This window comes from Macrobrachium rosenbergii, chromosome 41 (genome assembly GCF_040412425.1).
Source record: "Macrobrachium rosenbergii isolate ZJJX-2024 chromosome 41, ASM4041242v1, whole genome shotgun sequence".
Taxonomy (NCBI): Eukaryota; Metazoa; Arthropoda; class Malacostraca; order Decapoda; family Palaemonidae; genus Macrobrachium; species Macrobrachium rosenbergii.
In genome coordinates this window covers 5841897-5859396 of record NC_089781.1, presented here as the reverse complement: position 1 = coordinate 5859396, position 17500 = coordinate 5841897, and the positions used below count along the sequence as shown (strand labels likewise).

The following is a 17500-nucleotide window of genomic DNA, read 5'->3' as shown; positions in this document are numbered from 1 at the left end:
TTAATAAATATTATTCGGGGACAATTACATGATTTCAAAACTGCCAAACAACATTCATTATGCTTTTTTGCGGTGAACATTTGCATTGCAATAAATATGTTGTTTTAAAATGCCAAATGCTTCAGTTCTCGTGAAGTATAAAGTCGTAGCATTCATAATCAATTCTTGGATATTAAGGCCCTATACAATAATCCTTTCACCCCATCTATCCAGCCATTTCTAGATCTATGTGTGTGTGCGTGTACATATATATATATATACACATACATATATATATATATATATATATATATATATATATATATATATATATATATATATATAAAATATAATATATAATCTAGAAATGGTTGGATAGATGGGGTGAAAGGATTATTTTTCCGTGTTTCATGTTCAATTTCAGATGAGTTCACACAAAGCGTGAATTTTGTTGATAAATATGTATAATATATATATATATATATATATATATATATATATATATATATATATATATATATATATATATATATATATATATATATATTTATATATATATATATATATATATATATATATATATATATATATATATATTCATTTATATATATATATATATATATATATATATATATATATATATATATATATATATATATTTATATTTATCAACAAAATTCACGCTTTGTGTGAACCCATCTGAAACTGAACATGAAACACGGAAAAATGAAACAAAAATTTTATGCTAAGTTCACGTGTGAAATAAAAGCATATTATACATAAATCCCTGCGGGTACATATACAGAAAGGATTGGCTGTTTGGGAAGGCGTAAACAATCAAGAGCCGAACCAAGATATTGGCCAATCCTGGACTGAGATCCCAACAAAAGAGGAGCGAAGGATCTACTCGTCTAAATCATGCAGAGTGGTATCTTGAAACTGTATACGTAACAGACTTCTGAGAGCTATAAACTGGAAAACAAGTTCCGAAGTTGACTCGAAAAAAAAGGGAAAGAGAATGAAGAAGTTTCGATGCAGAGGCTAAAAACGAAATACTGTAACCAATCAATTTTGACATGGTAGTTGAGCATAAAATAAAATGTTGGCGATTCATACTAGTACCATCGTACGTATGAACTACCGCATTGGCACAATCTCAAGCTTTATATGTATGTATGAGAGAGAGAGAGAGAGAGAGAGAGAGAGAGAGAGAGAGAGAGAGAGAGAATACGAAGAAAGTAACTTATGCATCGTAACTTTCCGAAGTTGAAAAAAAGCTACTGATTGTGAGAGGCTTGAAAGAAGCGCCAAAACGCAGCGGGGAGCCACTTGAAACTTTTGGACATCAAAGGAACTCAGAGTGGTGGGCCCGAGCACTGTATCATAACATGCAAATGTACCTAACCTTCAGCAGCTCAAGAACATAATGATTAAGTAACAGGAGCTTTATTCAGAAGCAATGTAACGTCTTCCATGTCAACTGTAGCGGTCACAACCAATCAGGCGGCGTGGGAACTATGGGACTCGCAAACATCTACCACTTAAGATTGCTAGTTAGTCTAACGGATGTGCCCGTTGATCGTCATCCTCCATACAGCTTTATTCATTACATGGGACTCGATCAATTCGAAGCTAACACATTATATAAATGTGTCAGGAGACGTTTTCCATCAGAAGGGTGATAAGGAGGAAATTCTCTGATAATGAAAAGATACTTATAATTACCCCGATACTTTCATCGTACAGCAAAGAAGAACAACTTTTATGACCTGAATAGGCAGGAAGAAAAGTTGTTTTGTTCCTATAAAAGTACTGTGGTGGATAGGGATGAGATCTGGTCCAAAAATGAACGACGTGGAATATCATTATTACCTCTGGAAACAAACGACAACTCTCCCTTGTTTAGGGGGCGTGGCTTGCGTCTAGTTTTTCAAAACAATATTGTTACCTGTGACTGCTTGCGCAAGCGGGGACTCTTGCAGGTTCTGCGCAGTAGCGGGCAAACTGAGAAGTTTATTTTTGTTTGCATTTTCTTCACTTTATTATTTGTTCACGAATAAAATCTTACTTTTCCGCTAAAGACATCAAATTAACACAATAACAACGCCATCAAATACCAAGTGTCTTTGGGCAAATAAACGGCTTTAAAATCACACACAGGGTTTTGGTGGAACAACCCAGGTTTATCAAACAATACAATTCAACCAGTTAACACCCAATCACGTCCACGATGAAAACTCCTCATTTCCTAGGTGTGCGCTGAAGTCAAAACAATTACCATTATCCACTAGCCTCAACCTCTGTCCCGCCTCCATCTTCACACAGCAAAATAAATGCGTTTCACTGGACAACCGATGGAAACAATATTAACCGGAGCTATAAATATCCTCTATAATTCCTAAAATATTTTCCATCTTATTTGAGAAGAAATAAACAGAGCTTCACGCGTTATAAAAACAGTCGCTTGTTGTGAGGATTTTCCGTAAGCAACACGAAAAAATGTGACCATTTCTCCAAAGGCGATGGGGATATTCAGACGTGTTTTTCTTCTAAGCTTTTCAAAACAACAACGCGTCTGCTCCTCTCGAGAATATTATTAGTTTTTTTTTCACATTACAAAAGCAAGCGCATTATTTGTCGTTCATCGAATAACAGCTTATTACAGCAAAAAGTTTTAACAGTCTACACCCTCGAGGGATAACGGCATTAAAATAGGTGCGATAGTAAACAATTATAATCATCTCAAAATCACCTAGCTTGATTTTTCTTTTCGTGTACATCTCATTTTTATAATAGCGAACTTTAAATACTCTGGCCGCTATATTCAGTGTAACGAAATCGTTTAACTTATTCCGAAAAATACTTCGCTGGGCACCGCCTGGTCCACCGCAGAAAGAGAGAAAAGGAATTAATTCATTTACACAAATAATAAAAAAAAAAAACTTCGATCATGCAGATAAACAATGAGTAAGAATGTATTTCGTTTAAGCAGAAAAGAGAAACTTCGCAAACTTAAGAGTTAAAATCATACTGTACTCTAAAAATATTTATGCGAAGATCAAACTCATTCCTGCCTTTTCTGCTGACGGCTCCTGAATTCAGGTGTATCGGTCTCATTTTCTATTCCCTCACATTTTTTCATTTACCACCTTTTTCTTATAATTTGTCTCTCTCCGCAGGCTGATTTCCCTTTAAAAGTCTTCTTTGGTTTATAGTCTGTCTGTCCATAAGGGTTTTCAGCTGAAGATTTAAAAAAAGAAGGCAAGATGAAAAAAGAACTGTAATTTGCAAGCAAAAAAAAAAAAAAATTTACTGTTGCAAGAAAAAACTATTCTTTGTAGGATGAAAGCAAAATTACAATTAGCATATGAAAAGAAGAAACTTATATACTTGAAAAACTGAAATTATTATCATTATCGTTGTTATTCTTATTAAAAAAGAGCACACTTTCACATGAAATAGCCCGTGATAGCCATTAACTTGCTAAGCAGGTTTCGAAAGAACAGAACGTTCAGGAGTTGAAAAATAAAAGAAAAAGTAGCAACGATTATAAAATAAATAACGTTCTACAAATTGCATGAACGGAATGAGGATAAATATGCAAACAGTTGTTGAGGTAATTAAAATCTTGAAGCAAATAATTCAGAAATGAGAGGTAAAATTTTGCTATAAAACAAAGTGGAAACTTACTATGCAACGAAAAATCGTCAAACCACATCATGTGAAAGAAGTAATTCTGCGGTTTTCTGATGACAGAAGCAAAAAACCGTTTAACTTCGAGAAGAATCTGTAGCTAGTCTTTGAGAATAGAAGTAGTAAAATTATACTTCGTTGATGAAGGAGACACAACTGCAATATACACATAAGGGAATATCTAAAAGAATCAAAGAGAGGGAAACCTTACCTTTGCAATGGAAAACGATTTGAAAAAATGGCAAAGGTTGACAAAGTATCCAAGAAAGAAAATGAGTTTAAATGAGATTTGTACAAGCTATATTTGTCAGTTTTAGGAAAAACTAAACTTATAATGTAATCTTTATACATTAAAAACAAAGTAAAGAATTATCTGGCTACGGAAATTCAACACATATTTATTGTGGTCATAAATAAGAATACAAAACAGTTCTTGTAATGATGAAATTTAGTAATGAAATCTGTTTACAGGTGCTTTGTCGTAACATACTTTGTACAGCTTGCAATGTGAAATCTGCAGCTGGCAATAGGAAATCTACAGATTGCAATAGGAAATCTACAGCTTGCAATAGGATATCTACAGCTTGCAATGGGAAATCTACAGCTTGCAATAGGATATCTACAGCTTGCAATAGGAAATCTACAAATTGCAATAGTGCCGGGACACTTTACTTTCGAGACCTTAAGAATAATATCGATCATTCAAATACAACAAATACCAAGGTCTGTATAAAAGAAAAAAAAATTTGCCTTGCAAAGGAAAAATGTAAGCACAGGTATATTTAGTTGAAAGTTGGTGATAAATGCTTTAAACCATTCAATAAATAAATGACAACTCTTTTCGCCTACAGTAATAGGCAAAAAAAAAAAAAAAAAAAAATCCTCGCCACTGCAAGCAGAAATCGATATCCGCATAACAATGGGCAATTACCTCTTTCTGTGGAGTGTGTGTATCAAGATGGTAATTAGCAAAAGCAGGTAATTACAGGAACAAAGAGAGGAAACCTCCTTTACTTTGTCAGCCGTCTAGCGTTTACAACCTCAGTAATTATCGAAAAACCAAACAAGGTTTAAACGACGGTCTACAGCTTGCGTGAAACACTTAACATTCGAATAAATTTAGTGACAATCCTAAAACAATTTTAGAGGATTTTGACTAGACACTTGACTTGATTCTAGTTATTCTAGTACTAAAAAATCATTGCCTGTAAACTGAGCAATATTGCTTTGCTTCATTTTAGCAATACTGATTAACACTTACAACGGAATCTAATTTCTGTGATTTCTACATCATTCATCAGATATATACACGAGTCCAAGTGCAGTAGAAGACCAAAAACGGTGGGTAATGAAACCGTTATTTACCTGTTTACATGTATATTGTAAACTCTCTCTGTCTCTGTCTCTCTCTCTCTCTCTCTAAATATATAAAAATAAATAAATGAATATATATATATATGTACTATATACATATATATATGTATATATATATATATATACACACACATTATATATATATATATATATATATATATATATATATATATATATATATATATATATATATATATACACATATATATATATATATATATATATATATATATATATATATATATATATATATATATATAGAGAGAGAGAGAGAGAGAGAGAGAGAGAGAGAGAGAGAGAAGGAGAAGCCACAGCCAAAATATAGCCTACACATCCTCAAGGAACAAGAGAAACGAAGACCTCCATTCTTACAAATTTATTGCCGACGTTTCATGACACATGTCACATTTTCAAGGCTAAAAAAGAAAATAATTTGCACTTCAGTTAGAATCACGGTATTAAGAAAAAAAATATTTAAAATTCACAAAAAATGGCAATGCAGCGCTAAAATTAGGTACACAAATGAACATAAAACAAAAGAAGAAAAAAAGGACCACAAAGATATAGGTTAAGGGAATCAAGACACAGACTCACCAAACGAAATAAAAAAATAATGCTATGAGAATAAAGAAAATTTGCATAAAGAATAAAACTAAGAGAATATAGAAAATTTGCATAAAGGAAAAGCTATAGGTAACTCAGTTATAGGTTGCCTAGCTTTTCCTTTATGCAAATTTTCTGTATTCTCTTGTTCCCTTGACCTATATCTTTTGTGGTCCTTTTTTTCTATTTTTTATGTTCATTTATATACCTAATTTTAATGCTGCATTGCCATTTTTTTGCGAATTTTAAATATTTTAATTTTCTTTTTATTTTTTTAATACCGTGATTCTATCTGTAATGCAAATTATTTTCTTTTTTAGCCTTGAAAATGTGACATGTGTTACGAAACGTCGGCAACAAATTTGTAAGAGTGGAGGTCTTCGTTTCCCTTGTTCCTTGAAGATATATATATATATATATATATATATATATATATATATATATATATATATATATATATACATATATATATATATATATATATATATATATACATATATATATGTATATATATATATATATATATATGTATATATATATATATATATTTATAGTATATATATATATATATATATATATATATATATATATATATATATATATATATATATATATATATATATATATATATATATACATATATATATGTATATATACACATATACATATATATATGTATACGTATATATACATATGTATTTATATATATATATATATATTTATAGTTATATATATATATATATATATATATAATGTATAAGCATATGTATATATCACGATTTTATACTCGACAGACTCTCATACACAATTCCATCCATCCTAAGCTAAATGTGTTTAAGTACACAGACGATAAGCAGTTCCTACGATAAGCTTTCAATCAATCGATCCTCTGGTTAATGCAAGTTCCATTAACGGAAACAGGAATCGCCTGACGCACAAGAAGAAAGCATGCGACACTATATCGGTTATACTGATATCGTCTGTGCATTTAACACCCACTGAAAAGCATATGCACCGAGTATGGATGTTAATAACCGTTCATAAATATCAAATGCTCCATGAGCAAATGAAAGGGCGATGGATGAAATATATTGGAAAATCTTCTGTGACATTTTCGTTCACTCGATGGTGAATACCAGAATAAAAAGGAATTACGTTATCAATAAGATATAGCCTGGTTTGTCTTCCCAACCTACAAAATATTTTCCGAATGACACAAGTGATTATTGTACAATATTGTCTTCCTAACCTACAAAATATTTTCCTAATGAAATAAGTGATTTCTGCATAACATTGTCTTCCTATCCTACGAAATATTTTCGAAGTGAAATAAGTGATTCCTTCATAACATTGTCTTCTTAGCCAACAAAATGTTATGCAAGAATTACTTATCTCATTCGAAAATTATTGTCTTCCTAACTTACAAATTTTTTTCCGAATGAGATAAGTGATTCCTGCATAACAATGTCTTCCTAACTTACAAAATATTTTCAAATGAGGTAAGTGATTCCCGCATAACATTGTCTTCCTAACCTACAAAATATTTTCCGAATGAGATAAGTAATTCCCGCATAATATTGTCTTCCTAACCTACAAAATATTTTCCGAATGAGATAAGTGATTCCCGCATAACACTCTTCCTAACCTACAAAATATTTTCCCAATGAGGTAAGTGATTCTTGCATAACAGTGTCTTCCTAACCTGCAAAATATTTTCTGAATGAGATAAGTGATTTCCGCATAACACTGTCTTCTTAACCCACAAAATATTTTCCGAATGAAATAAGTGATTTCCGAATAACAGTGTCTTCCTAACCCACAAAATATTTTCTGAATGAGATAAGGGATTCCTGCATAATATTGTCTTCCTAACCTACAAAATATTTTCCGAATGAGATACGTGATTCCTGCATAACTTTGTCTTCCTAATCTACAAAATATTTTCCGAATGAGATGCGTGATTCCTGCATAGCATTGTCTTCCTAACCAACAAAATATTTTCTGAGTGAGATAAGTGATTCCTACATAACACAGTCCTCTTAACCTACAAAATTTCTTCCCAAAAGATACTTATCTCTGCATAACATTTTTTTCCTAACCTTCATAATATTTTCCGAACGAGATAAGCGATTCCCGCATTACATTGTCTTCCTAACCTACGAAATATTTTCCGAATGAGGTAAATGATTCCTGCATAATATTGTGTTCCTAACCAACAAAATATTTTCCGAATGAGATACGTGATTCCTGCATAACATTGTCTTCCTAGCCTATAAAATATTTTCCGAATGAGATAAGTCATTGTGTTCCTAACCTACGAAATATTTTCCGAATGAGATAAGTCATTCCTGCATAATATTGTGTTCCTAACCTACAAAATATTTTCCGAATGAGATAAGGGATTCCTGCATAACATTATAGCATCCATAATGTTCCGTTAACATGCAAGCCCGCAAATATTCTGAAAGATGTGATCATCATCCAATCAGGTTAATATTATGGTCGATATTTCAAAATTCTCTTGGACATATTTAAGTTGTTTCATTTTCCACAACAACAGTATCACCACCACCACAACCACCACCACCACCAACAACAACAACAACAACAATAATAATAATAATAATAATAATAATAATAATAATAATAATAATAATAATAATAATAATAATAAAAATGCTGGATCAGCACCGAAGGTTTTATAAAAGTCTTTCAGTATGGTGTATAATGTAATTCTCATCACGTGGAAGGAGGTAACGGCAATCTCCGAATGACAGCAACATATTCAGTTAAGTACGAATAACATCAACGGTACTGATTAAGCAATAATGTTCATAAGACATGCTTCAAAACGGGAGCGATTCTTCCCAATAATAATAATAATAATAATAATAATTTTATCATCAACATGACCATTTTCACAATAATCATTTTCTTAATATTTCTTCCAAATAATAATAATAATAATAATAATAATAATAATAATAATAATAATAATAATAATAATAATAATAATAATAATTTTCTTATGATCAACATGACCATTTTCACAATAATCATCATTATCTTAATATTTCTCATAAACTTTTCTCCTCGAAACTATAGGAAAGAGCCCAAGTTAGTTGCGTATAACAATTCCATCAAGGCTGGAGAGAGGCTTAGAGAGAAGGGGGTGGGGGGGGTAGGGGATGAGGTGGTTATAAAAAAGGAAAAAAAAAGTGGCTAAAAAGTGTTTTATGTAGCGCTAACCATGATTATGTAAATTTCATTGTGGGCCCGTGGAAGGCGCCGCCCCCCCTTTATTTTTTTGTTTTTTGAACCTGAATTCTGTATTCTTACCTCTCCTTCCTAAATTCGTGGAGGGTAGGTGGGGTGGGATGGAGGGTCCCCTAAAAACTTCCCGCGCTGGCAAATACGCAACTCATTTCCACGCAAAATAAATTATTAAAAAAAAAGGAACTTTCGTGAAATAATGGGCAAATGACTCGATTATAGATTTTGAAGCGTCAGTTAAAAATGATTTTTTCCCATTTTTCGGTTTCGCCTTTGTGTCGCCAACATTAATTTTCATAACGAGAGGGAGCCTAGTTTTTTTTTTTGAGCCTTCGAAAAGAACAAAATATTTTTATTATGAAAAGAATATATAAACAGATGCTGAAATTTCAATGACTATTTATAATCTTTTGCCATTAAGGCTCAAAATCAAATTACTGAAGCAGTGAAAAGGGCGTAATGAAGATTTTTCCTTCCTCTCTCTCTCTCTCTCTCTCTCTCTCTCTCTCTCTGTGTGTGTGTGTGTGTGTGTGTCGGCCATCAGCGCGAAATTCACCCAGAGAACAGACGGTATATTTGAAAAGTATATTCTGTATAATCAGGGAAAAAATACATCGCTAGATTTTTGCGCCCGAGAAAAGCGATTAAGCCCATTCTGTCGCGACAAATGCGACTCTTTTATGTAGAACAAACCATTGTGATTTATAACAATAAGGACTTTGATGATCAGAGATATTGCATTTTCCTTTTAACAAAATCATACAATTACACGCATGCGCTTCGCCATCTGCAACGTCATTTGGTGATAAAAAAAAACAAACAAGACTATTTTATCTGCCTGAAGGATTCTAAAGAAAAAAAATACAGTCGCTTTTAGTGTGTTCGTGCGCGTGTGTGCATGTGCGTGTTTGTGTGCACCGACTTCTTCAACAGCCATACTTACGCACACACACACACACACAAACGTATAAACATATTGCTACCAGCCTCATCCTCAAATGATTCCTGTAGCAAGCTGAAATATCTCTCGAGATTCGATGACTTCACTACAGGTACTAACAAAACAAAAGACGTTTGTGAATATATGAGACTACAGAATGTCTACAAATCGAAGTTTTGTGATTCACAAACAGCGAGAGAGTTAGGACATTTTGTTATGAAAACCGAAAAAGGCATTTGCGCGGAGTGCAAACTGTGCACCCAAAGTCTCACTTTGCCAAGAATGATATAAAGTGAATTTTGAAAAGCTGACTATTCACACAATTTTTATGATAGCATCTTTTTCTCAGGTGCGAAAATTTGTATCTTTGAGGAGTATAAGATAGATGAAAGAGCCTTTCCTTCTATTCGACCATCCTAAAACCCTCACTTCTTTAAAAATACGGAATTCACAAACAATATCAAATTTAGACTCATAGGAGGCAAGCCTCACTTTCTGTGTTTTGTTACTTATTTGTGAAAAAGATACTTTCATAAAAATTATGATCTGTCCTGTTTGTACGTAAATGAAATATAGTCAATGTGTTGCTATATGCCAGCAACAAGTAGAAACCAGCAAGAATCTTTCCATTCTGCCGCAGAACCCAAAGAACCCTAAATTGTGCAGAGTAACCCTGAGAGCGATGACGTCAGTCGCCTGAAATATTTTGAGCACCTACGCCAAATAGTCATGACGATGTTTCAATCTAACTGAATGAATACCCTCGCAAGACTACTGCTAAATAAGGGGAAATCTCATCCATAACACATGAAGCGTTTTCTTTCATTCATATATGCATGATGCAGAAGGCATGTGTATCTGTATCTAATGCCTTTGAAACCAATTAAAGCAAATGGCTTTACACTTCCGAAGGAATAAACTCTGACAACGCCTCAGAAGGATGAAAAACAAAACTACAAAAACAAGAAAGAAAAGAATACTCACCACGTACCCAAGGAAGCATCAGTAGAGCAAACTTACCTGCAGATAAAATTATTATTATTATTATTATTATTATTATTATTATTATTATTATTATTATTATTATTATTATTATTACCTAAAATGACCGAACATGCATATGGAGAAAATCTCAAAAGCCGTAAACTAAAAAGGCAAGTTTTCAGAGAACTGAATAAGTACAGTACATGAGGAGGAATAATGTGACGATATAAGATTGAAAAGGAAGATCAAACAAGAAAAAATAGAATTTATGAAAAAATAATGACCACGTGAAAAATGATAATGTAGCAATATGAGGAAAAAAAGAAAAAGGAAAGAAATAATAACAAATACTAACATACACAAATAAACAATTAATAAATGCGCCAAAGTTTCTTCGGCGAAATCGAGTTTACTGTACAGCTGCTACAACGTATAATCAAGGCCACCGAAAACAGATCTATCTTTCGGTGGTCTCGGTATAATACTGTATAACCCGCGGCCCATGAAACTGTAACCAGGGCCCGGTGGTGGCCTACCCTATTTCGTTGCCAGAAGCACGATTATGGCTAACTTTAACCTTAAATAAAATAAAAACTACTGAGGCTAGAGGGCTGCAATTTGGTATGTTTCATGACTGAAGGGTAGATGATTAAGATACCAATTTGGAACCCTCTAGCCTCAGTAGTTTTTAAGATCTGAGGGCGGACAGAAAAAAAGTAGGGAAGGATAGACAAGGCCGGCACAATAGCTCTCTATTACAGAAATTAAAATCACAATTTTTAAATATTAACAAATTAGGCAAGTACCGTTGTTATAACTTCGCTAAACTTATTGAATTTTCCTTCAAATTATGTTGGTCACATTATATAGGAATGAAAATATTCAAATACGGTGAAGAGTTAAGCAGCAGTCCTATAAATTAGGAATATACTTTTCTCCACAACTGGAGATTAGTGCCTGTCATTTGCTTCCTTAAAACATTTTAAGAGATTCTTTTCAAATGATAACGGATGAGCTGATACATGCGGAGGAAATATTAAAAAGAGTATCTAAAACTTTAAAGTTCATTATATACCAATGGTACAATATATATATATATATATATATATATATATATATATATATATATATATATATATATATACATGTATACATATATTATACATACATACATAATATATATATTTTATATATATTATATATATATATATATATATATATATATATATATATATATATATATATATATATATATATATACATGTGTGTGTGCATGTGTAAGGGCTGTATAAGTATCAATTAAGTATAGACAATTTGTGGCACATTTTAGAATTCAATGCTCAATTCCCGACGTGTACCTTAGGATGCTTAAAAGAACTTAACGGAAGTTAAGACAATTTCATGAACCTGAAAGGGTAGGAGGAATGTCCTATCTCTCTCTCTCTCTCTCTCTCTCTCTCTCTCTCTCTCTCTCTCTCTCTCTTATGATGCGGATCTAGGTAATACCAGGCTTTCTTGGAGACGCCGTGTCAATCCCATTATTTAGAGTGACCACTACAACGTCGCATCTACGATCTTTCACTTCTATCTTACCTTTTTGTTTTTCTCTCTCCCTAGTCCTTTTTTTCATATTTTCCTTTTTTTTCTCTCCCGTCCACTGCTCTCATTTGCACATTTTCATATCCTTCCCCCACCCCGCTTCCATCTCCTCGTGCGATGAAGCCCCTTGATATTACTTTTCCGGGAAGTGCCCGGGCGATTGTATAGGCCCTGATGAGTATTGCATGGTCGGTGGGCAACTGATGTTTTACTCTGGAACTTCTGTCCATCATGCCACCTACTCCCCCGCCTTCCCCCGGTCGTGTCACCCCCCCCTCCCCCTTACTCACACTCGAACCTCTCTCTTTACAGAGATGGAGTACTGAGACAACCTTAACCCCATCCCTGAAAGAAAGCATAAAAAATATGTCCTTTCACTATGCAGATGATTACTGTGTGGCATGAGAGAGAGAGAGAGAGAGAGAGAGAGAGAGAGAGAGAGAGAGAGAGAGAGAGAGAGAGAGAGAGAGACTTCATCGCTAGGGTAAAAAAAAAAAAAAAAAAACCTTGCGGACTTGTCATTCGCATAGATAAGGAAAAGTAAGCCGGACGAACACGGGCGAGAGCCCTGACATGGCGCTGAAAGAGAAACCGCGGAATCAAAAAAAGTCTCGCCTCTCATTTTCGATAGGTCGTCTGCGGCTCTGTGTCGGTTTTGGCGTTCTGCGGAACCAGAAAAGGATCTTTGAGGAATGTCACGTTTAAACTGCCTACCTCTCCTCCTCCTCCCCCTGGTGGTGGTGGTGGTGGTGGTGGTGGATGGAGGGAGGGGGGGAGGGGAGGGGAGGGGGTGAGGAGGAGGAGGAGAGTCGTCGGTTGCTAGATGCAGCTGCTGCTGTTTGCAAGCCAAGCGTAGCAGTCTCCGCTTACCTTTGATCCGGTGACACAAATCGCTGGGAATGCTTCTTTTTTTATTTTTATTTTCCCCGTCCGGGTATCATAATTGTCAGGAGCTCCCTGCATATACTCGCCTATTTTTTGGGAGCGCTGTTTATTATTCGTCTTCACGTAGAAGAAGAGATTCATATGATTCACCTTTTGGATGATCAAAAACAAAAAATGAAGAAAAGAAAGACCCTTATGATTTTAGAATTCTGATATAATAGGAGATATTTTGTCACACTTTTGGGAAAGTAATCCTTTATCTTACAAGAAAAGGGACCCTGAAAAAGTAATAAATACAATAAGAAAAGATTTCTGGTAAGGAAAAAATTGCTTTTTACTCCTAAAAAAACCATATATACATATATATACAGGTATGTATATATATTATATGTGCATATATACATATATACATATATAATATATATATATACTGTATATATATATATATATATACATAGATATACACATATATATACATATATATATATATATATATATACATAATATATATATATATATATATATATATATATATATATATATATATATATATATATATATATATATATATATATAAATCCACAGGAAAATAACAGGCAGAAGTTCAGTATAACTTCTGCCTGTCATTTAAGCAAATCCTGTGGGATTCATAACAGGCAAGAAGTCAGTGCATCTACTGTGATTTTTTAAGAATATATATATATATATATATATATATATATATATTTATATATATATATATATATATATATATACATGTATATTTTTTATACTTACATAATACATATCTATCTATCTGTATAACTGAATCACGAAAATATGGAACGTGATGAATATATAGATAAAGGCAATGACACGAAGGAAAGTGAAACGACTGAGTGGTGCTAGGCTTTTCGACTTCGTTTCTTGCAGACACCAAATGCATTTACATCAATAACCACAAACAGAGTAAAACTGGAAAGAAAATCACATTACACTTCAGATAAAGTAGCAAGCACTTCATGAACTGTTAATCCCTATATTCTTCAAAAAAAATAACTAAAGTTTCCGGAAAGAAAACAACAGCCATCAATTTTCCAGGAAAAAAATAACAAAACGAGTTATAAGTACCAATACTTCAGATAACTGGAAAATCATTACATAAAACACATGAGAAAACAAAATATAAAATTTCGTTCAAATGACATCAGTGAAAAAGCATACTTCGAGCAATAAGATAAGATTCTGACAAGGAAAGGCAAACGCTGCAACTTTGATAGCATCGTTACATGTTCAATAAATCAACAAAGTCAGCAAAATACTAAAATGAGACTATCAAACTCGTTCTACAGGCTTGCAAAAGCAACATATATATGTATATATATATATATATATATATATATATATATATATATATATATATATATATATATATATATTTATATATATATATATATATATATATATATATATTTATATATATATATTATATATATATATATATATATATATATATATATATATATATATATATATATATATATATATATTTATATATATATATATATATATATATATATATATATATATATATATATATATATATATATATATATATATATATATATATATATACCAGGTGTTTCAAATTAGAGCCCCCTCCACAGAACAAATGGAAAGTTATGAAGTTTTCTGCTATAGCCTATATCCAGGTACATTATTTTAAGTTTCTATTAAGCTATTTTTCATTTTACATTTCTTGTATTTTCAGACTGAGTGACAGAGTTAGATACAGCCATGGCTAACGACTCGGAGGAAATCAGATGGATTGCCTGAATCTGGGCTATACCCTTCAGAGAGGCCAAGGATGCTGGCGCATCCTTCATTTCACGTTCCTGGATAGCTAAATACATGAAAAGAGATGAATCCTTTGTTAAAAGAAACTGGAACAAAAATCCATATGACTGTCATCGCGAAAAGAGTGAGATCTTGGAAGGCCTGAAGTCCTTTCTCATGAGTCAAAAGAAATCATAGCTGAGGCAGTGGGTAGACCAAGAAAGTCTTTACGTAAATTGGCTCTTGAACTAGAAACAAAAAGGGGAAAGAAGAGAAGTTATATTGCTGTATATCGTGAGTTGAAAAAATCTGGTATCAAGCCATTTCATGTTATCAGCAAACCCAACATCACTCAGTAACAGAGACAAGACCGTGCATGGTTTTGTGGTTCATTTCTTAAAGATTGGGATGAAGCTGACTTTCTCCATGTTGCTGCATCTGATGAATTCTTCATTTACATAGTCAGGAAGCCAAATCATAAAAATGGTTTCTTTTTACTGCATACGTTTCAAGTTAAATTAATTTTAATTTTTGTAAATAAATTTTTTTCCTCTTAACTTTATCATTTTAAAATAGTTTTTTGTACATTTTAACGAAATTTGTTATATTTGCAGATTGAAGATGCACATAGCACATGTGCGAAACGTCTCGTATAAATAAATTATGGCCTTTTTGATGTGTTTTATGGACCCTGCTGTATGCCTTCATATATCTTCGCCTGGAATCCTTGAATACGTCCGTGATGTTGCATCGGCTTCTTTTCGTCTTTCTCTTTGCGTTAAGGCTGAGACTTCGCCGTATTCAACACTTTTCACAGCTTCTTCGACACCGATATCCACCAATGACCCTGACCACCTCGAGAAAGTTGCAGAAATTGACCTTAAAGGAAGAAAAAGCCAAATGCGACTTGGATTTCTTAAAATACTGTCTTCTAAATGGAGTACACCCCAAGTTCGTCAGATTCAAGCTCTACAAGACCTCGTTATATCGCACTGAATTCTACAGAAACGCCCTGGACGAGCTACTTAGAAGGAGATTGAGACGAAGCAAAAGCTTATTGAGAGTACTCATACGGCTGTCTGCCAGCTACGAGATCAACTATTTCAATATTTATCAATTATTGACCTTTTTTTATATCAGAAACTTTTCTGTGATTTTGTAAATGATTACGTCTCCTCTGTACAATTGCGTCATCAAAAGAAACTAAAAGCCCTAGGTGTTGTTACTCCTAATTTTAACCATAGAAATTACTGTATTTTTAATTTTTCTAACTATGTTCTCTCCAAAAGAGAGGAGTTCTTGTTATCGTTTGGCTTGGACTTTTGTTTACCATCCTACAGACCTAAGTATGCAGACTTTTTTTTCCCCTTCGAAATGCTTTTTCAGAGACTCAAGGGTTTAAACTTGGTCAATGACTTAAGTGGGTTTACAACATAAGCTATCTTTTCTCTTATATAAGACTTATACCAAATTAAAAGTGTCTTGGACCCCGTTCTTCAGGAAAGAGGATTTGAATATCTTACAGAAACTAGGCAAACGGGATAATTTGGTTATTTGCAAACCAGATAAAGGAAAAGGTGTTGTGCTTCTTAATAGACAAGAATATATTGATAAGGTTAATAACATTCTTGCAGACAACACCAAATTGCAATCACATGGAGAACCAAACTTCTTGGGCAATTACAAAAGAGAAGATAAAATTAACAGGTTTTTGAGAAAATTAAAAAATGAGGGTATTTTAGATGAAGTCACGTATCAGAAAGTATTTGTGACAGGTTCTTCTTTTAGCATTCTCTGTGGTCTCCCTAAGATACATAAGGAAGGAGTTCCTATCAGACCCGTCATGGCAGCCTATAACAGCCCTTCTTATACCATATCAAAATACCTTGTTTCGTTACTGAATGAGTTCGCTTACAACCAATTTTCACTTAAAAATGGTTATGAGTTCCAGAAACAAATAGTCCTACAAGATGGTGATCTACACATGACAAGCTTCGATGTAGAATCTCTTTTTACAAATGTGCCTCTGAATGAAACTATCGGCATTATTTTAGACAAGATTTTTTGCGACGATCGTGTAGTTTTTCATGGTTTTAACAGACAACTTTTTAAGACGTTTCTTGAGCTTGCTGTGCAAGACCCAATGTTTGTTTTTAATGGTCAGCTCTTTTCGCAGGTCTATGGAGTTGCCATGGGCTCCCCATTGGGACCTGTGTTTGCTAATATTTTTATGGCTTTTTAGAAAACCTTTTTAACTAACTGTCCGGATGTGTGTAAACCTGTCTATTATAGACGATATGTTGATGACACATTTGCGTTGGTCAATGAACCTTGGCATAGAGAGATGCTTCTGGA

The 17500-nt window shown here is 33.1% G+C and overlaps 1 protein-coding gene across 1 annotated transcript in view; it reads right to left on the bottom strand.

The window, feature by feature from the left end:
• Positions 1–17500, bottom strand: part of LOC136826670 (uncharacterized) — a 72297-nt gene that overhangs the window by 50244 nt on the left and 4553 nt on the right. Inside the window, exon 2 of the mRNA XM_067084027.1 lies at positions 13160–13280. Within this exon, the coding sequence (XP_066940128.1) occupies positions 13160–13280 (121 nt within the window). The remainder of the gene's footprint in view (positions 1–13159; positions 13281–17500) is intronic.